A 22501-nucleotide genomic window follows, 5' to 3' on the forward strand; every position below is an offset into this window, starting at 1 on the left:
GCAGCAGAATCTCAAGGGAGATCCTGTTCCTTTAGGCTGTTCAACTCACTTGTGCAGACCAAAGGATAAATGAAAGCATGCAAACTTTTTTACATTTATCTGAACTTAGTCAAAGTTTGCTTATCCTACATTGCCCTTGGTTACTTGCATGACTTAGTTTTATATATTCAAGGGCTTTTGTCCTTGTTTTGTGTTACCCAGTGAAGTGATCCAGCTGACTACAATGACTTACATACAAGGCTTTGCAAAGCCTCTGAATAAGGACCTGCAATTCAGTATTTGCAATCCAATACCCCAGACCCACTGGGCAAGACAGTAATGTCAAATATCTTTAAATTTTGAAAAGAAAATTATGCTGTCATTCAAAGAAGCATAACAGCTTCTGTAAAGAAACAGACTATAAAACAAACATCTTGTCGGCCAAAAAAGGGGAAATAAAGAAGAAAAAAGAGAAATTTAAATCTGGAAAACTAATAAAAACAACCAAATCAAGAGGCTCATTGAAAAATGGTGCTAATGAAGTTCTTAAACTGTTTATCAGACCTCAGCAGCCTCTTTGCAAACAATGGCTGTGGCAGAAGCTCATCAGATCTGCATTATTCTTTTAATTTTAGCATTCATTAGAAAATATCTCTCTGAGCTTCATTTTCTTCTCAGTATGCTGCTTGAACTTTTTTCCCACCATGTTAAAGGGAGAAACTGTTTGCACTTTCCTCTCGCAACCATTTCCATTCCACCATAATTTATTCTTGAGAGTTTAGAAAACTGGAAATGTGCTGGGATATGCCTTCTGATATTTTTAGTTAATTTAATAGCATGAAAGTTACTGGATTATAACAGAAAACAAAGTATTCTGCTTTTCCTGGAAATCGGAAGAACAGATCAGACAAGAGTCTAAAATATTCTTATAATTGCTCTACTTTAACAAGCACACAACACCTCTCCTTACCCTATTGTGGTGAGATATATTAATATGCTAAGAGAAACTGCAACCTTATTTCTGTGATATTTGTCCATCTTTCCTGTGATTTTAAAGATCTCCTGGATTCTTCTGTCAGCATTTTACTTAGTCTTCTCAAACAGTGTTTAGGTCTGGAAAGATATTTTAAACACAGGAGGATGTGTAGGATGGAATGGGAAGCAATGAATGTACACTAATTAAAGGCAGTTTGCAGGAAGGAAAAAAGGACTGACTAAAGGCTATTAAAAACCCTCCTGATAATAGTTCACTTGAGGACATTAGAGATGTCCATTGTATGTGAAAAGTAGAACTTATATTCTGCTTTCTGGTTCCACAGGAGAGATGTTTGGAACTTTTTTGTAATACAAATCAGCTGGGGTTTTTCTGTTTGTGAGGGTTTTCTTTCTAGTATGAGTAAAGTGAAGCAGTTTCTCAGACATTTTTCTTATTCTTTGTGAGATAAATAATCAGTTTGAATAATAAAAATTCAGTACCTCATATTTTGTTTTCTAACTGCATTGGTATGGATGCCCCATTAACTTAAAAAGTGACTAAACATCTACTTATGTGTCAGTTGTGATGAAAAGGGCTTGTAACCTTCCTGTGAAAAGCATGGCTAAGGTGCTAGGAAACAGATTCCTCTGTGACACTGCTGTAGAGCACAGGGACCACCACATAAAGCCTTCACATTTTACACAGGGCCTCTTACTAGAACAACAGAACCTGCAAAGTCACATCATCTTGTAATTAGTAGTCCTCAGTAATCAGCTAATGAAACAAAATTACAGTGCAAGATGCAATTCCTGGGAGTCAGATCTGGATAATACTTGGTCTTATAAAAAGCTTTTCATTTACAGAAGTTTGGGACTGAAATGAATATACTCCTTGTAATATTGGTTGTTAATATACCCCTTGTAATAAAAAAGTTGTTCCTTTTTGCAAAAAGACTGTCATGTTGAAGTACAAGATGACAGAGGATGTCGCTATTTGATACACAAGTTCACATGTTTCATTTTCACCAATATGGATCAGCTTGTTATGATCTGTGGCAATTTGCTTGGAAAGATAGAAAGACCCGTATTTCTTCAGAAATGTTCTTGTCCTTGGCTAGTGGAGGATCTGGCTCCCTGCAGTACCAGTGCTAGCTGAGCATTCCCAGCCCTGGGGCTGCTGGGTGCTTTCCCTGCTGCTGCTTTGCTGGGAGAACCACGGGCTGTCCCAGCCCAGGAGCAGCCCTGGGTGCACAGTTTGGTCTCTGCTCCCACAGAGCAGTTACCTGCTCCACAAACCTGCTGCTCCTTGGGAAAGCCCCTTCTGCTCTGCACAGAACCAGGGGAGCTGCCTTGGTTGCTCCTGGGTTTGGTTTGCCTCTGACTGCAGTGTCACCATGCACGAGAAGGGAGTTCAAATGCAGGTGGCTGCCCCCGCTGAACACATTTCTTTTCTGGGAAGGCTTCTGGAAGTGCTGTGGGAGGATGCTGTGGGCTGGGTGAATTATGTGGGGAAAAGCAACTCCCAAGTAACCATCATGGCCCCAGCCCCACTGCTGTGGTGTGATCTGTGTGGGTCTGTAAGTTGGCAGGAATGTGCTGCAGCAAGTTTGGGGATGATGGCAAGGGAAGGCAGGAAATGCTGCTAAAGCTATGTGGTATTTCTGTTCCTGTCCTGTCTCTGCTCAGGGCTGCATTCTCAGTGCCCTGTAGATACAGTGCCTGCTTTTCTCTCAGCAAAGCACACCCTATCAAAAGTTTCCAGTCATTTACAAATCTAATATTGCTGACAGCAGTTGAACAAAGTATTGTCAATGGACTGGAAGCAAACAATTCTGTATCTCTGAGCAGCATATTAACATAAATACATTCAAATGTTAATTACTTCAAATGTTAATTACTTCAAATTTAGATGATACAGATGTGAAGTCTTCAGTTTGTCCTGAACTCTTCACCATATTCAGTAGCCTAAATAGACTACTAAACAATCCAACTGTTCCTAATCTAAATATATATGTGAGTTACAAAAATGGAAAAGAAAGAAAGGAAGAAAGAAAGAAAGATCTCACAATGGGTAGGCAGCGGGGAACCTATTTATACAAGCACTCATGTAGAAAAATAAATCTTTTAAAATACACTTAGAATTTTAATTACTTAAATAATTTACTTTAATCTGTTAACCAATTTATTTTTAATTTATTCAAAATTAAAAGATTTATTTTCCAAGAATAACCAGAAGTAGCCTGAAGTAAATGTCTATTCAGATTTAACCTTCACTTGTGCTTGTATTTTTATGCCTGTTACTGCAACTAGAATTTGATTTGTAAAAAGGAAAGGCTGGTAACCCTGGCTTCAACAACAGCTAACTGTGAAGCACTAAGAGCATGGCATGAAGCCATGTGCTGCTCATTGGCAGCAAGATAAGAATATGATATTCATCCAGTTCATCTCTCCCAAATCTTCTGGTAGTGATGTGAGGCCACATTTGCATGGTTTATAATCCTGTCTCCGCATTCCCTGTGTGGTCCTCATAAAAAACTCCCCTGAAGGGAAGATGATCAATGACCCTGTGCAGACGTGGGGGACCCAGGCACACGTTTAATCACACAGCACTGCTACTTTGCACTTTTATTGGCTTGTTTTCTGTGTTCAGTCAGAAGTGTTTGCACATTTCTGTGCTCAGCATCCCCTTAATTACTCTCTGTAACTACACAGGTGTGCTGGTTTAGGGTTTGAGAGGAAGGCAGGAAGGAAGGAATGAAGCCTCTTACCCACCATCTCCAAAACTACTAAATGCAACAATGAGGACAGAAAAAGTAATGAGCGCTGACAGAGCTCAAGAAATTCAGATGAGCATTTTTATGGATTTTGGAGTGCTCACTCCATCTCTGTCCCCACAGACAGAAATAATCTTTTCACAGAGGAGAATTTGCTCTTTTGTGCTGTGGAAAAAGCAGCCTGAAGGACCATGTAGGTGTTCTGACATTTCAGTCATGACGCTTGTTGCATTTGTGAAGAAACAGAGCTACAGCTGATTTCCATCAAAGTATTCCTCTCAGCTAAGCTCAGTTCTCAGTGCCTCTGTAAGTGATTCTCTACAGGCATACCAGAGAAGTGGGGACAGTATGGATTTTCATGGAAAGCAGGAAAGGAAGACCCTTAAGAGGACTCTCAAATGTGTCCATCAGAGGATGGGAAAGGAATAACTGGAACCTCTGCAATGTGACTCATCTTCTTGAGTTATTGAGGTGTCTTAGCAATACTTCTGTGTCAAGAGTTACAGAGACATTCAACAGGATAAACAATGCATTTTGTACTCTGCCCTTCCCCAGGAAGTTTTTTAATTGCCATGGTGATGCTGTGCTGTATCCTAGATTGACCAGAGAGCCCAAGACATCCAAGTTAATGGGTAATGTTACATATCACAGAAATTTTGGAGCAACTCCTCCTTGCCTAATTTTCCTACACTGAAGATGGAGGTAGGATGTAGTATAGTTAGGGACACTGTCTGGGATGAGTAATAGCATTTTGCTATCTGACCCTCTGAAGCTGGCTTTACCTATGTCCATTCGTAGTGCACAGAGCCATTCCTTGTGGCTGTGTAAGCCATGCCTCTGTGGCTGTGGGCTCCTCAAAAGTTTCAGCTGCTGCTAAATCATGGAAAATATGCTCTGGTCAGGTGTGGAAATTTTTGATGCTGTTAGTCACAAAAATAGGATAGGTGAACACCAGCAGCAGTAGTGCTGGAGCTGTATGTTCTGATCACACACAGGGAGAGAGGGAGAGACAGCTCTGGGTTCAGCTCCCTGTTCTCCCATAACTTTCTTTTCTCTCCTTGATGAAATAACACACACACTTTCCTTCCACTTCAGTCTGCTGGTACATTGAAGTGTAACAACCTGACCTTTCAATTTCAGTGTTTTGCAGCTAACCTCTAGGAAGATAAATCAAGTTCAAAGGCTTTGATTCCCTCTGGTTTTAACACCATGTAATGAGTGGGGCTATGGAGCTCCATTCTTTGATCTTATCTTGTGGTACTGTTGGTAGTTCCCAGGTTCCAGCATGTGTTCAGAGCTGGGATGCCTCTCTCTCTTACACTGGCAATGGTAATCAGCACCTAGAGCCAGTACTTAACACTAATTCAGGGTTCAGTCCTCTCAACAGGAGTCTGCTACAAAATACACTAGAATCAAGAATTGTTCGTAAATAAAGCAACAGAAGACAGTTATTACTTTGCATGTTTGTGAGAAATTTAAGTGTACTTTAAGCTCTATGCTATATTCAAAAATTGAACTGAGTGAAACACCTACAATTAATCACAGAAATTCATAAGGTAACTTGAAAAATGTAACTTGCTCTTCAAAATATATTTTTTCATGCAAGATGTGCTGATGTATGTGATTAGTCATGCTGTACTCTGCTCATTTCATATGCCTTATCCCTGCTTGTCTTTGCAAAGATGAATGCGTTCATATCTAAATACAATCTCTTGCTAACAATGATGTACTGAAAAAAAAAAAAGACAGACTGCTGTTACAATTACATCCCCATGGTAACAAAAATGGTACATCATGAGCCTCTCACACATATTTATAATCTCTCAACTTCTTTTTCCTGGAACTCAGTGAAAGCCACTTCTCCAGCCTCTGCCAGGACAAAGCCCTGGTGCAGCCAATGGCAGCCCAGCTCTCAGACCTCACAGAACACAAAGACCTTCTTCCATCCTGAGAAGGCTCCTCACACAGATACTCTGAGTTAAGGTCACTCTTTTATGCTCTTTCTGCAGCAGCTTTTTGCTGTGATGGATTTGCATCTATTTGGGGAGACCTGTGTGTGGTCTGAGCAAACTGCCTTTCTTTTAAAGCTATATCAAGAAACTGGGGAGAAAGCAAATGCTTTTTGCAAAAGTATGTCAGACAAGTTGGTGTGGAGAAAATGCTGGCCTTTTCCAGACACAAACAGTGCAAGTTTAAAAAAAAAGCAAAACAAACACCCCCCCTCAGAGTTCACCTGAATTAGGTTAAGCAAAGTAATCAGACTCCTTATCTCATAGTCCAAACTCAACCTTAACCCAGGTAAAATTCCAACTGTATTTTCTAATTTTTAAGAAAAAAAAGAGATATTCAAAAATCCAAAAATGAACATCTACTCCTATCCCAGCAGCACAGAACGCTCTAGTAATATTTTAGCATTTTAACTTCAGAAACTTTTCAACTTTCTAAGAACTTCAGCTCTAAGTAGAAGCATGCTTGTTTGCTGTATTCAGGTTTACTTCCTCACTGCTTTGTTTTGCTCCATGTACACCTGAACAGTGCACAGGACAGAGGAACTCCAGGCTTCAACACCTAAACAGAACATATCTGAAAATCCCCAATTTTTTCAGACTTCCACATAGGTCAAACTCTACAATTACTAAAGCCTGAACTGTAACTATGTGTAAGCTCATAGTAAACCTTGCATTAAATATGCACTGGCTCAAGTGTTAAATACAGACCAGAACTGTAAACTAGGGCACCTGTCCACCACTCACACCTGGAGCTTTCCTTTCCTCCTCTCCCATTCCCTCCCTCCCAGCTGCTGGATGCTTTTCCTCAGGAGTGTGCCTGAGTGACTTGCAGAGTTTCCATCCCACAGAACCTGGAGCCCTCTGTGGCTCAAGCCCAGCCTCTGCACCCCCTGTCCCAGGACCCCCTGCACCAGCACCAGGGGCCAATTTCCATTCACACTGAGCTCACACTGCTCTGCCCAGCCTGGCCCTTCTCTTGCTAGAGAGGCCCAATTTTCCTTGTGTTTAATTTGCTGAAAATAATGTGCTTGTAGGTTAGAGGGAAGATTTACAGAGCAATTTTTAAAAAATCCATTTATTGATTTTCTACTCATATATTCACATTTTTAATAATTTAATTAACAAAAAGCCCACAAGGGAATAAATAGTCTGAACAATTTCACATGTTCTGGATGGGACATGTTGACAAACTATCAAGATAGGAAAATGCTCAATAAACACTAAGCAGCATATTCTATAAAGAAATTTTAAAAATGGCATTTCATGTATATACATAGACCAGCCTGGAGGAGTGCATTTCAAAGGAAAATGGTATAAGCAGGCATTGCTTTGAAATAAAGCTTCCATATATTGAACTTTAAACATTACAGGCTAGTTAAGGAAACGTTTATGAAGACAGGACATATTTTGAAGGTGAGAAACTGCACAAAATTGAAGTAACAACACCAACAGAGCACTTTGCTAAGGAGGGGTAACTTGAGCTGGAATGTCTGGTTTATCAGCATTATTTATAGTGGAGCTCACTCCTTGATTTATAGAAGAAATAGTTCTAGTAAATATGGCCAGGCAGATGAATTACTGAATGTAGGACATGGTTCCAAAACAAAAAATAAATAGAATGAGAGTGCAGAATCAGACCTTAATCCCACCTGTCCCATGCAGGAAACTTTGCTGGATTAACAATGGCCCTGTTCTACAAATATTTTAAATTTGTTTATAAAATTGAGCCTACACACAACAGTCATTAGCCCTAACACTGCTTTCAGCTTTTTCACAGTCTTCCACTGCATTCTCTTTTCCTGCTGTACATTCTAGCCTTGGTCCTGGTTCAGATCTGCCACACCACTCACAGGATTCAGACAGGAAACAGAGGAGCTGTCACTGCATCTGGACTGCCACTCTGCCCTGCAGGGTTATGGAACATGCTCAGGACAGCAGGCTGAGTTCAGAATATGCCTGGCATGGTTTAACCCCAACCAGAAATTAAAACACTCCATGCAGTTGCTCACTCAGGCCCCTCCCCTGGTGGGGAGGAGAATCAGAAAGAAAAGGTAAAACATATGGGTTGAAAAAGTGAAACCAGCCCAAACCAGGAAAATCATGGGTTGAAATAAGAACAACTGAATAAGTGAAACCAGCCCAAACCAGGAAAATCCTAAAGATTAGGGCACTTCAAGAACTTTAATCACTGTATCACAAATTAATGGGAGGAGGAGGTGTTCACAGAGGGAAACTCTACCTGTTTCCCATATATAACAATTAAGTATCTCAGCCCCAGAATAGCCACTTATTGCCTTATTCCTCATTAAATTTATAGTCCAAAGTCACCTTTCCTAAAAAATCAAAAAGGATAATGGCAGCAATCTGTGCCAGTCTCTGCTATCTCTATCAACAAAACTCCACTTTTCCTAGCCAGGAGCAATTCTCCTGAGCCATTCTTTATTTCAAAGACCTCCAGCATGCAGACTGCATGAAGAGCCATTTGTATGCCATCCATCACAAATCTAATAAACCTAAGAGCTCAGTGGAAGAGAAGTTTTCAAATTTCATTTTAATTAACTACTCCCATTTTGATTGGACTTTATGGTTTAATTCTTTGATTAAAAAAATATAGAAAAAATTAAATCAAATATCAAGAAGCACACCAAGTAATGAAGATATTTTCATGCTGGGTTTTGGAGATTTCACTATAAAACCTTAATGCTACAGGAGATACTTAACTAAATCCTGAGCACAGCTGCAATTATCCCTAAAGGTCTGAAGGATCCAGAGTCTGAGTTAGCAGGTAGCAAGAGTCAGGCAGGTACCATCCTAGCTGTGAAGGTGCCTCGGGCTAAATTTGCTTTGCAGTGGAATGTGGGAAAGGTGGTGATGTCCTAAACACCTTCACCTTTCAGCAGCATCACTAGTTAGGGGCTGAGTACAAAATTACAAAGACCAGTTTCCAGGGGACTCTCTGCACCAACAGAATGAGGGCAAATCAGCAGCTGATGTAAAGGGAGTGGTCCTCATTTTACTTTAACACCCCAAGGGCAGGCCATGCAGAACTGGCAAAGCATCCTGGCTGTGCAGTTCAACCCTGGCTGGACAACAGTTTGCAGAAGTTGCTGCAGTTTTGGAGGAGCCTGGCTCTCCCAGCAGGAGGCTGTACCTCTACAAGGTTAAGTCATAAGCACCAGAGCTCTGCTTTTATACAAAAATGTCACTGGTATGGCAGAAGACAAAACACCAAATAAAAGTGTGTATTTAAGTTTGGAAAGGTCTCAAAAACGTGGTGCAACAGTGAAAATTTGTATTTTCCACTTCTGACATGTTATTGAATATTTTTTTTTGTCTTTTGCACCTATTTTTAAGACATCAGAAACATTCTGTCATCTTGAATCTCACATGCTGGATCATGGAATATTATTAATATTATTTATGCAGTGGCAATAACTGTTTACACAGCATTTTCTGCTTAATTGGGAATATGTGCTGTAAGCTGAGTAAAAACCCTTTTGCTGTATAAAAAGGTCCATTGCTGACCACTGGAGAAGCGAAGGGTAATTGCACTGGCCTATTCCTTTCATGGTGAAAAGGAAGTCGGGTGGGAAAGATGCATCAGGAATTCCAATCTTTTATGTCACAAATCATGTACACTGACTTTTTCTTCATCTTTCTTTTGCTTGAACAACCATTTTCAGTTTGACAACTTTCACTTTTTCACATTAACAACTTTGTTTGGCTTTTTACTCCTATACAAACCTCCCCAAACTTCTTAATTCCCTCTACTACATTCTTCAAGATCAACACTGGCTGCAGCTCCAGCCCACACCCATGGGTGATTAGGGGTACTCCTTGGCCAGCAGCTGCAGTCTTCATTTTAGTATCCCTGCAGAAGCACCAGGATGGCTTTTTAAAGTAACTGATTTTTATCCTCACCCTGAGATAGCAAAATTCAATTTTGTCTGCATGACTAAGAAGCCCTGAGCCACCTTTAATAGAAGAATATAGCTTTAACCTTGGCACATGGAGAGGATATTTTCAATAGACCCCCACACTAACTTACTGTGGGAAGACTGAGAGGTTACCATGTTGCTCTCAGGGCTGCAGATGAGTTGAGCTGGAGCAGACCTTGCTCTGGCCTCTCCTGCCACACAGGGAGCTGCTGTGCACCAGCACCAGGGCAGGGATGGGAATGCAGCCCTCTCACTACTCTCCATGACTTCTGAGGATCTTGGATTCATCCTGCCACTATGGCTGCCTGAAGTATGGACATTGCACCAATCTTTTGTCGCATGGCAAGTTTATGAGTGCCTAACTCACCCTCCAGCCTATCCTCTCAGTACTAAGCCTGTAGGAATTCAGGCTTTTTCAGCTGATACAGTTTAGTAAGCTCAGTGCATGACCCTAAAAAGGAGCAGGAAGGAAACCCCAAGCTGCGTGAAACAAAAATTGAACATAACAGGATTTTAAATGAGGTGGGGGGAATGTCAGTAGGCACAGGTAATTTGACACTGTGGATCAGAAGATGTTGAGAATGTTTAATGATCAAGTGCTGAGACAATAAGAGCTAATGAACTGCCTAACCTGCTGGTTTCAGTAGGATGACATTCAAGCACACAAAAGTGAAAATCACATAAAGTAAAGCAAGTGTCTTGCATGTCTGTCGCTGGCTGTCAGAGTGTTGTTAACTTCAGACTACAGTTATTAGTTTCAGTTTTGCTAGAGGGTTCCAATCAGGAACATAGTATTATGGTGTAACAAGTGATGTCTTAAAATGTTCTTACAAAGTCTTCATTAAGGTTGGAAGTAATTGAAGCCCAGTTCAAAGAGCCATAACTTTTTCTATAATTTAGGTGAGATTCAACCACATAAAAATAAAGAATCTAAATCTGAAGTGCAGAAATTACAGCTCATAGATTTTAGTTAGAATATCACCTTAGGCTAGTCCCTGGGAAGTGTGTGTTTCTTCTAGGGGCTGCACGTCATTGCATGCCACTCTCTAGGCATGCAGCTTTATTTTAGTTCTTTTTCCCCTTGCAGTTGCCATGTAGCTTTTCTAGTGTGGATGCTACATGTGCTGAAATCCATTTGAAAGTCTACAGATATCATTACAGAACTTATAATGTCCAGGCTAACACCTTTCACAAAGCATTATCGAGTTTCTCTCTTCTTTTATATATTCTGAGGAACACAGGGTAAGGGAAGGACAATTTGAGACACTGGTAACTGTGTTTCCAAAGGTGATCAGTCCAATGGATTGTAGAAATTGAAAAAACAGACAAAACCAGGAGTGGGAACTGGAAGAATGGAGACAGTGCAATTTCCTTCAAAGACTTGCAGAAGTTATTATCTCTACCTTCAAAAATGAATCAAGAACTAGTCAAGTCTCCTGATGTCAGCTACTTTCATTAACTGCACTGCCACAAAAGAACATGACAAGCAGTCCAGTAGCAATTCACCATCTGTCCTCTCAGCAGTTATGGATGGAGATGGCCAAAGCAGCCTCCACCCACCTCCCACTGTGCCAAGGAAACCTAAACCTCCATTAGCAGGGCTACTTGGCTACTGCCTGAACAGCAAGTAACTTAGAGCAGCTGGTATGGAGGAAAAACCACACTAATCCCAACAACCTGATACAGTGCCTGATCTCTTTCTCTGTTGGGAAGATTCTCCAACATCTGAAGCCATTTTTCTTTCCTCCTTTATAGCAGAAAGTGTTTGTAACAGGAGCTTCCTTGTTTTTGTGTCAAAACACATGAAGCGTTCTGTAAGCGTTTACAAAATGAAGTGACAAAAACTGGTGAAGTTCTTTGAAGCATTTCAAGCCCACCCATCAGTTTACAGGGAGGTAGTGCACAACTCTGTTGAAAAGAGTGTTAATGTAGTTTGCTGTGAAGCATTTAAAACAGTGTCCAAAAAACTCTCCTAAGCAGAGAGAAACCCTGCAGGATGTCTCCTGCCCCATCTTTTACCAGCTTCACTTGGGGCCACAGAGAGTGACAAACCCTCTAAAATCAGAACCTTACCTCTAGTGATGGATGAGTCAATCCAATAATGACTAGAATATTGGAAATTGTTTGCTCCAACAAACAGTATTAAAAACTCCAAACACTGCTATAAACCAAGCCTCAGCAGGCAGTAAAGTTTTTTATATCTGAGGAGCAATGATTTATGATTCAAACACTGATGGAACCTTAAATATAGTGATCCAAGTGGAAATTACTTAGGTCATATGTAACTCTCTTTCAGGCTCTAAATGCTTCAAATAACAGAAAGAAATACCATGAAAACAGCATGGCTCATCTTCACTCAGGGCTTGTCTTCACAGTACAAGTCACATTTGAGTCAGTGCTCTCAGAATAGGCTCTTTGAGCTAGGTTTGAGTGAAAGATCACACTTCAGAATAACTCCTGGGTTTCAGAATACACTTGCAGAGTGTCCTGCATGCCAACCTGTGATGGCTCTGCCCTGTGCCTGGCAGTGGCAGGCAGCTGAATCATGCTGCCAGCAGCACAGCTGCTTTGACAGTCTGCTGTCCCCCTCAGCTCTGCTGCTTTGAGTGCTCAGTGGCAGCTCTCTGGCCTGGCTCTGTGATGTGCACTGATGGTAGAGTTCCTTCCTGCCACTCCTAAAATAGTTCCCATGCCTGTGCTGTGGGCTCAGGCCCTCCCAGCAGATCCCCACAGCACAGCATCAGCTCAAGCACCCAGCTTCAGTACAATCCCTTTCTGGCTGCTGCAAAGGACTTTTTGAAACATCACTAATTTAAAGCTGGGGCCATTCATGTGTAGAAAGAGATCACACTGGGAATTTAACTCAGGATTTAACCATGCCATTCAGCTAATAGTCCTGAAACAGGCTTCTTGCAACATAATGGATTCTGAATTGCTCTGCACCTCTGAGTAGGCAGTTATAGCTGTGCAGAGAAACCCCCCAGCAGTGGTGCTCTCAGCTTTGCTCAGGTGCTGAGCCAGGACATTGCATTATAGGAACTTCTCATGTTCACCTGGGACAGCACACAGAGCTTTCAGAAAATGTTCCTGAACTTTGGAGTACAGGTTATCGTTGGCAGTATTTCCGTCTCATGTAAGATTGCCTATGATGAATAGAAACATGAAGATTTTACATGCCCTGAGCTGGCAACCCCACTCAATAGACTTCAGTTTTGGTGAGATGAATGATCTCTTAAAGATTGTTTCTTCATTCATGAATTAAAGATCCCATACAAACTAGTTTTGTAGTGCTCTAACACTGTAAGCAGGCTGAGAGAGGCTCCAAATTAATGTTTGTGGGGCTAGAGAATAACAGCTACTAGTGCAAGTTAATTACTGCTTTGCCTGGCTGACATCTTCAGCAATGCCTTCACCATGCCGATTCAGTGGAGCTTAATAATGGATTTCTGAAAGCAAATGGTTAGAGACCTGTTTCCCCAGGATGCCATTTAAATGAGTTGCCCACTTGAGATAGTTTTGAAAAAGGTTCATGGAAGTGATGAAGCAGAAAATAGAGAGGAAAAGTGCTGAATGACTAGCTGTGGTCTGTGACTATTTATATTTTCTATGCTACTTTTTTTTTTAAGCAAGGTAGGAGTGTGCATGATGGCAGACTTTATTCATGCACATTGCCATCTTTATTTAAAATCTTTCTATGTTGTACATTTAGTTGTGATCATACACAGCCTAGTTACACTTCCATGCATTTACTGATGCTGCTCCTCAAAAGGTTTCTCTTGCTTTAAAAATGCCATTGTCCCTTGCAGGGTATTTGATTTTACATGCTGTGTAACTTCCTACTAATGTGCTGATCTAAAATGGTTGCAATGAAAGGTTTCTCAGGAGTTCTTTTTGGTTAGTACTTCACAAAACAAGAACAGAAGAGGAAAATTTACTTTTAGTAAAGTGTATTATTAAAAAGGGTTTTTTAATTGTATGAAATGTGATTTAACATTTTTGGCCTTTTTTTTGGCATTTAGGAATGACATTTAAGTTCAAGAGGGACAGATTTAAGTTCAGAGGTCTAGACATATGAACACCTTTTGCAGTTGAGGCTGTACAGGTGACTGAATTTCCTATGACACTTTCTCAGACTGTAAATGGAGCTTTGACTGGTGTTGGGACAGGGATTGTGTGCTCAGAGTGGAAAATGTGGAATACTGACTGCATATATCGTATACTCCATTAGCTTCACACAACCCAGGTGCATGCTGATATGGTATCTCCACAGAAAAAGGTCACTGATATTTCCCTGTGTCTGAGCAGTGAAGAATTAAAGTCTACAACTTCAGCATTCAGACACCTGCTGTGTCACCTGAACTTACATCAGTCACAGGAGTGCAGGGGAAAAAAGGCCTTCAAAGAATAATAATAATATCCTGCCCTGACTAGTTTTCTGGTAAAGTTGGTGCAGCACTTTTTGTACAGTTCCACTGACCCCAGTGGTGCCCCTTGCCCGTTAAGAAGCTCCTCAGAATGGCCCCAACACCCCTCAGCTGAGCTTAGCCACACTTTGCTCCTTATTTTTCCACTGCCTGCCTATGTCTGCTGGGTAAGGTTAATTAGTGAGAGGGCTGCTGCTAAGAAAGGTGGTACAGGCAGCCCCTGCTGTAATCTGCCTTGTCTTTGGAGACTCTTTATTAAAGATGGAGCCCCAGGGAAGAGTCTGGCAGAAGGATACCCCCAGGAGACAGTTTGACTGATTGTGGTAATATTAAATTGAAATTCAAAAGTTCCTGTGAAAACTTTCATTCCAATGAGTGAATGGCAATGATTCCCATTGCTTTGAAAGGTACTTTAGCACAACTGGTTATTTTATAATAGTCAAATGTATTTAATGGTATTATTTTATCTAAATAATACTAAACTGTGGTTTGTTTTTTTCTTCTTCCTCTCCTTCTTCCCTCCAGGATGAAAAGAATCAAGTATTAACAACAAATATTTGGCTACAAATGGTAAGTTTTGAAACAAAGTATGTTTGTTTTTCCCCTTCAGTTTTAGAGTTTAATCTGGTGAGGGGTTTGAATTTTAGAAAACTTTCAGGTCTGTAGAGAAAATATGAGTTGACTCCTAATTCCATGTCAGATTTTCTTTGCTACCACTGGATACCACAGCAGAGAACTTTGTCCTTATTAACTCATAGCCAGTATTGTTGGGCAGAAGTCAATTTTTACCCACTTTTTAATAATAGAAGAGATAATAGATAATTCAAGAACTTTGTGAGAGTATTTTGAAATTGTTTTCTCTGAAAGGTTACATTATGACTCAGAATTAACAAGGTGCTTCTTAGCATGCTGACTCCTGTGGAGTCCTAATGCATCCACAAACATTTCCACCATAAGTTTCTCTTAAGCTCTGCAAAGATGTGATGTGGAGTTTTCTGCACCCACAGCAGCATGGATGAGAATTTGCCATTAGTTGAATTCCCATCAGTACTACAGAAACCAAACTGTTTGGGTTAGGTAAAGGAAGTCAGAAGATTTCTATTATTCCAGACAATCACAAGGCTTTTGCAGAAACTTTATACCTTTCAGTTTCTTTTACCAACTCATTCTGTTCAAAGGCATTATTTTTTCTTTTATTGTAACATTTTAAATAGAGCACCTCACTTGCCCTGGGGTAGGCCTTGGGACACTAAGGAAAGACTATTCTGATGACCTGTAAGAATAGCAAGGCTATTCCATATATTCACAAAGAAAATCTCCATGGAAGAAGCACTCAACTCATGTTTTTTTACAGGCCTGTTGTACAGCAAGATTAAAACTGGCAATATAATATGTTTTTGGCTTTTAGCTACAAAGACCATAGTTCCTATGATTTCTTACCAGTAAATGATACAACACTTCATACTCAAGAGGCTGTAATTTATTTTCCTTCTCTTTGATCTCACAGCATCCTTATCCTTTTTGAGTTTGTTTTCTTTTTTCCCCTTAGGAAATTTTTTATTATATTATACATTCTGTATTTCTTTTGATTTATTCACCTTAGCACATACTGGATATGAAGCACCTTAAGACTGCAATGAACAGATCACTTGGTTACTGCCAAAAAATGTAGCCACTCCTCATGGCTTGTGTACACATAAAAATAAAAGTGTTTGCATATTAACTGTCTATTAATGGTGTTCTAGACAGAGTCAAAAGAAAAGCTTAAGGTAAACACGTCATTCTATTATTCTAAATGATCTGAAATAAGTTTTTCCCTGAAATCCCTCTCCATTGCATTCCTTGATATATATGTGTGTATAATCAGCAATATATCTTAAATATTGTATGTAAATATGTAATTATCTTAAATATGTATGTAAATATGTAATTATCCCCAAAATACTTAAATACAAAAAATAACTAGAGAGAAAGGGGAATATAAATCTAGCATTTATACAGGCAGATTATTTCATCTGACCACTATCTCCATGGCAATACTTTTCAGCATCAAAAATCTAAAACTTGATCTAAGTTATAGCAGGAGCCTTGCTTAATCACACAGATTGGTACTAACCAAAACACACTGAGCTCTTTGCCATTTTAATCCAAATTAAAGGTGCTTCAGCTCCTTAACGGGAGCTCTAAAGTTAAAGCAAAATGAAGCAGATCATGCCCTGCTGGATGGGTGAGCACTTTGGACAGAGCACTTTGCTAACAGAGCAACCAGAAATCTGTTTAACATGATCTCTAATGCAGCCTTGACTATTAAGTTTTCTGCTGCCCTTGGATTTACGTCACTCAGCATCACCCTGTGCTACAGAGCCGTGGCCATGGGAACTCCTAACGTAAGCTAGGCTAGGAAATGATTGGATATGTTGATACCCACTTCAGCTGGCAGTGAGTGCATCCTGCCAGACCTGGCCCTGCCACCACGAGTGTGACCTGCTCTGGCAGCTCCTGAGGATGAGTCACCCAAAGCCACAGAGCCACAGCTTTCAGTGCCTTAAACCCACACAGCTGATTTGCTTACATTGCTGGCCTTTGGAAAAAACAATGTATCCTGGCATCTCAGGACTTCTACATTACACAGAGATGAAGTGGTAAAAAAATTACAGTGACATTTGTCAACCAATAAGTTAATGTAAAACAGTTTACTGGGAAAATGCATGTAAAACTTCTGAAAAAAGATATGAGAAGCAGTTGATCAGCTTACAGAAGCCATGTATAAATGGCTGTGAGCAACACATGTATCTTAACTAGAGAACAGTGAAACCAAGAACTATGAACAAAGCCAAGTAATTGAAGATTTCCATAAAAAACTATTATCTGTAAAGCTAAAGGAAAAAACAGTGCTCAACTCAGATCTTTTGTCTGGTTTTGCTACAAACTCATTGTGAAAAATGAATGAGATAAATATAGAAGCGCAGGCAAAAAATAAATATAGTAAACACTTCACAGAAGCTGCATGATGAATGCTATTAGTTGTGTTGAATGCATCAAAATGGTCATTTTTGCTGTGGGAAAGGTACAAGAATGTATTTGAATACCTGCAGCATGAGGCTAACTGGGAACTTGGTGTATCAAATCAAAACTTGCCTGTGACAGTAATGCAAGGAATTCCATAGACCAGTTTGATGTGAACACCCCATGAGAATGACCAATAACATTTGCCTCCACAGTACCCACTGGCAATTTTTCCTGACCTTAATGTCTATCAAACATTTTGACAAGGACCACTAGACACAAGGGCTAAGTGTTGTATGTTTACTCACCCATTTAAAAGTTTACATTTAAGAAATTAACATTTGGCATTGCAACAGCTTGGTAAATCTGGACAAGCCCTCACTGTAAGTTACATGACACCTACAGCCAAGTGAAATTAACGTAAAAAACATAATGGAGATACAGAGAAGCACATAATGAAGCATAGACAGAGAAAATTTGGTGAATTTTGTAAAATTAATTGAACTTTAGTCCTTATACCCTTGGTGCTCAACAGAAACCACCCTAGTATCATGACAAGCCATTTGCACAGGAAGGGGTGATGTACAACCTCAATTTCAGGAAAACACAGCAGGAAAATACTCTTGGAGAGCAGGAGGCTTGCTGGGGCTGCCACAGTGCTCAGCTGGCTGCGGGCTGGGGCTCTGCTCCTGTTCATGGCTGTGCATCACCATATGTTTCAATGACAGAGTGTGGGATTTAGCAGTGCTGAGCTCAGATCAAAGCCCTGCTGGTGCAACTGTGCCAGCCTGCCTGTGCCAGCAGCCAGGCCTGGGCTGGAAGGACACAGGCAGCCCCAGGGCAGCTGCCTCAGTGCAGAAGTGCCAGCCAGGGAGGAAACTTGTGGCACTGAGCAGGGCCATGGAGCAGCTGCCTCAGAGTTTGGGCAAAGCCAGGCCCAGGAGCTGCCAAGAGCTTCTGCTGGCATTACCCTTGTGCCATCACAGTCATCTTCTGTCAGCAGTGAATGCTGGCTGCTCTACCCCGTGCCTATGAGCAAGGTACTACAACCTGAGAATTTCCAACCACAGCAAACAAAGTTGTCTATGAAGACAAAGATAATGGAAGTTATTGTATGAATTATAAAAGCAGCTCAATCCCAAAATTCACCTGAGACAATGTGAACAACAAACCTCAAGCACCCCAAATCTCTTCCAGGCTGTTATGTGCACTGCAGTGTGAATTTAAAATGAGGGGTTTATGAGTTCCATTGTGCTCTAGGTGGGCTAAACAAGAGAACACCTATTGTTTCAGCCCACCCAGTCCCTAGAGAACTACAGTAAAGCAGTGGATGAGATGACCTAACTTACTTTTTGTGTGTATGGCTTAGTACTGGACAGATCATTATCTCCAGTGGAATGTGTCTGAATACCCAGGAGTGAAGAATGTTCGTTTTCCTGATGGACTAATTTGGAAGCCTGATATTCTCCTCTATAACAGGTAGACACAATTTTCTTTGTGTGTGTGTGTATATGGGGATGGAGGGAAGATCATAGAATTATAGAATTGCAAAATATTCCTTGAAAGCTCAACTGCTCCAGCCTTTCCTGGGAAAGGGAGTCTACATGAAGTTTTCTAGCACCCTGTTCAAACACAATGATAAGGCAAGGTAAATGACAATATCATCCCATCAAAATGCCTAGATTTTAAAATAATTTTCCAAAACTTTCTAGGTGTTTGGAATATTACCAGTCTGGAAAATTACCAGTCTCCTGTTCACAGAAGAGAAGGACATATTTGCAAACACTTTGTGATAACAATATTGTCCCTACCACCATTCTAATTGAGTAGCTTTTATGAGATGGTGTTTAATGGTATGGATAATGATAATTTTCACTGAAATTTTTTGGTCTAAATAGTTACTGGGGAATTCAAATCTGATGCTTGCCTGCTTGCCTGCTTGTTTGGTTTGGCTTTCACTATAGACAGGAGAGGTAATTGCCAGGAAAGATCTTTGCATTTTTCCATGTCCAGTTTTGGTGTTATTCTTTCCTCCTGCTACAAAAATAGCTGAGATATTTGCTGCTCTCCTTGTCAAACTGTTCAGAGTTGGGCATATTTCAGAGACAGACAGATTGCCATCAATCCACTGCAGAACCTTTGGCTGACATTGAGAGATTCTTTGGCTGTACTGTTCCATGGTAGTTCCCATTGTGAAATTTATTTAGTTCAAAAAATAAAACACTGAGAGCTGCCTGTTCTATAGCAAGTTGTTGTGGGCTTGTGTGCTGTTGCCCAGGTACTGGAAAGAACTTCCATCTGCTCTGCACATGGAGCACTGGCTCTGCCAGTGTAGCCAGGGTACATTGTTTTGCTGCCTGTGCAGATGACATGAACCTTTTGTCTCCCTGATGGCATTCTTTCCTTTGTTTCTCTGCCCTGTGTCTCCTAAGAACACACCCTGCTGTGTTTATCAACCTCTCATCCCCCTTCCCACTACAGGAGCTGCTTTTGTTGCAACAAGACCTAGAGAATAGCTGTTTCCAATGGCAGCTGCAGTTTTCTCCCATTTGCCTTTTGGTGAGCACCTTTATGTTCAGTGCTGCAGTCCCAGGTGCTGTTGCAGTGTAATAGCGGAATGACAGCACCAGGGGCAGCCTTTGCCAGGCCCTGGGTACTTCTCTAGGGGCTGCATTGTGGCACTGCTGTCCCAGAGGTACAGCTAACACTGAGTGATCTCTAGCTACCCTGATTCCATAACTGACAGTGTTCTTGGGAAAATCTGACAAATGACACCTTCCTCTCCATTGTCCTGATGAACAACATGCTGTGTATACCATGAAATTGGTACTCTACAACAGCAATTTAGTGATTTCCAAAAAAATTAGTTATGACAATATTCTTCCTCATATAAATCACATACCTGGGAGAGACTTGCAATGTGCCTGATAATTTAGGCTTCACTATTTAAGTATATCCAAAATGAAAGGGTAATAGTTTAGGAATTAGTCATATTAATATATGCATGCTAACTGTAGCTGGGGTGGTTTATAGAATGAGAAGGGTCACAATAACCTGGAAAACTGAAACCACAATTTTTCTGTTAATACACGTTTTCAACTCTTCAGATTGTTAACTATGACTCAGTCATGAAATAATTATTCTGCAGTTTCTCTGTTACAAACACATATTTAATCCAAAAATCTTATGCAGAGTTTAGTCAGAGAGCAAAGCTATTTAAAATAAATTCTTATTCCTGTTTGAAATTACATTGGGAATATTATGATGTTCCCTTCTAGTGACATGCCATTTTGAGATAGATGCTTTCAATTTCTATGCTTCACTAGGGACATGCATCTGCAGTTACAGAGAAATTAATGAACTATAAATTCACTTTCCACTTTAATGAATGCATGTTTCACTATGCCTTGAGTTCTTACACATCTTGCTACAGCCTAGTACAGAGAAACTGTGGCAGCTGTATTAAATTTTACATCCAATCTATTGTGGGGAGAGCAGGGCCAGTTCATCTGTAGTTTTTCTGAGAAAAGAAAATCTAGGCTTTTGTACAAATTCCAGGACTGACTGTGTTAATGTCATGTGGACTATCTTCCACTTTTAACTACACTTATTAAAAGTGTTCATTTCTGGTGGAATTATTTTCCAAATGGCCATATATTATTCAGTATTTCATGGAATTACAAAAATTCTAGAAGTATGTCTCATTTTAAGAGTTTCATTTTTCCAGTTTTATAAACATGAGGTTAGGTCCCAGTGAGATTCTATCTGCTAGGTCCAGCTTTGTCACCTCAATGTCCTGTAATCAATATCTGCTTACAAGTGGTTATACCCTGAACTGAAGGAAACATACCCTGAAGGAACCATAACAGAAATTATTTTCTATCATTACATTCCATTTCAGTCCAGTCTCTTCAAGCTACTTACTGCATTCCCAAGAGAAGCAGTGCATTTCAGAAATGATTAGAAGCACAGCATGGAAAAACACACACTCCTTTTTCAGAAAAAAAGAACTTCATATTTGAATCTATCACTGGATATTCTTTTAAGAATGTGCCTATGAAAGGCAAAGTCACGTGACAATGAAATCAAGGTTCCTTGATCATTTGTGTTCTTGTGAAAATTCCATTTTTGCCAATTACCAGAAACAGCAGCAAGGTCTTAGAATCAGCTCCCTGGTGTTTAACTACTCTCCACTCCAGAGGAAGAGAACAGAACCCAGCCCAGGAGTCATTAATTCCCACTTAACAAGTGATTTGTGTGGCATGGATAATTTTACATCCTAAATTTGACTACTTATTTGAATTCCATCATCTAACCCTTATTAATTTCAAGTCAAAGCAATTATTTGTCTAATACAGAACCTTGTTGGAGGACTTTAGGTCTGGTTTTCTAAGGAAATGAGACCCATGCACGAGTGTGCCTGCACAACTGGATGAATGCGTGTGTGATCTTGCTGCCCCTCTCCCCAGTATCCTCTACCAAATTTGGCAATGCAATCAGTAGAGATTCTTGCAGCACCACTTTTTTACAAATATCACAAAAACAGGCAGCCAAGATGTGGAAGGAGAAGAATTAAAGCTCCAGCTGGAAGAGGAGCTGCAACACAAACTGGGAGAATGCAGCCATGAAGCTGAAGGGGTGGCTTACACTGCTCAATGGCCTCAGAACTGAGCTGCCTTTGCCCCTCAGTGTGCTAGAATCAGGCATCAAACATACTCAACGCTGAGACTTTCTGCTTCTCTTCAAAGTTCACATTAAATACTTGCAAGTATTTTCAACACTTGTGAGCCTTCTGCTCAAAGGAAAAAAGTGCAACTCCAGATGAGCAAGTAATTATTTGGATTTAGCTTTTCTTGTCTGCAAATTTCACAAACCAGCCCAGATATTTTTTAAAATCTAAGGTCTTCAAGTACATAAGGGGAAAATAAAATGCAAATTTAAAAAGTCTAAAATAACAGTTGCATTATTTTTGCTTCTGAGACACAACATTTGCATCAGAATAGATCAAATATTAAATTCCTCTTTTCAAAAAAAGAGTATTTCAATAAGGGTTTTCCTGCTAAGAAACACCTTTTAATATACTTTATTTTCTGCTACAGTTATGAATATTTCACTTTATGACCATCTCAGATTTTTGCTCTGTTTTTCTGATGATATCTTAAAAGGTGATTAGAAAAGGTGATGAGATACTAAACCACTAATAGGCAAAGAGACATTAGAGACTTGTAGTGTTCCAGTCAATCTGGAGATGCACAGGTTTTGAAAAGTCCAGATTGCTGCAAGCATCCAGAGCCTGAGGTTTGTGTGGCTCCCCTGCCCTGCCCAGCACAGCTGGCTCTGCACCAGCCTCAGGTGCCAACCCCCCCCCCCCCCCCCAGGGGGCACCGGCGGGGAGA

At 40.4% G+C, this 22501-nt stretch overlaps 1 protein-coding gene across 1 annotated transcript in view; it reads left to right on the forward strand.

Moving 5' to 3' along the window:
* The window catches only part of CHRFAM7A (CHRNA7 (exons 5-10) and FAM7A (exons A-E) fusion), a 38477-nt gene that overhangs the window by 4829 nt on the left and 11147 nt on the right, over positions 1-22501 (forward strand). The window contains exons 3-4 of the mRNA XM_031055907.1: positions 14625-14669; positions 18475-18584. Of these exons, the coding sequence (XP_030911767.1) occupies positions 14625-14669; positions 18475-18584 (155 nt within the window). The remainder of the gene's footprint in view (positions 1-14624; positions 14670-18474; positions 18585-22501) is intronic.

Source organism: Geospiza fortis, unplaced genomic scaffold, assembly GCF_000277835.1.
Source record: "Geospiza fortis unplaced genomic scaffold, GeoFor_1.0 scaffold171, whole genome shotgun sequence".
Taxonomy (NCBI): Eukaryota; Metazoa; Chordata; class Aves; order Passeriformes; family Thraupidae; genus Geospiza; species Geospiza fortis.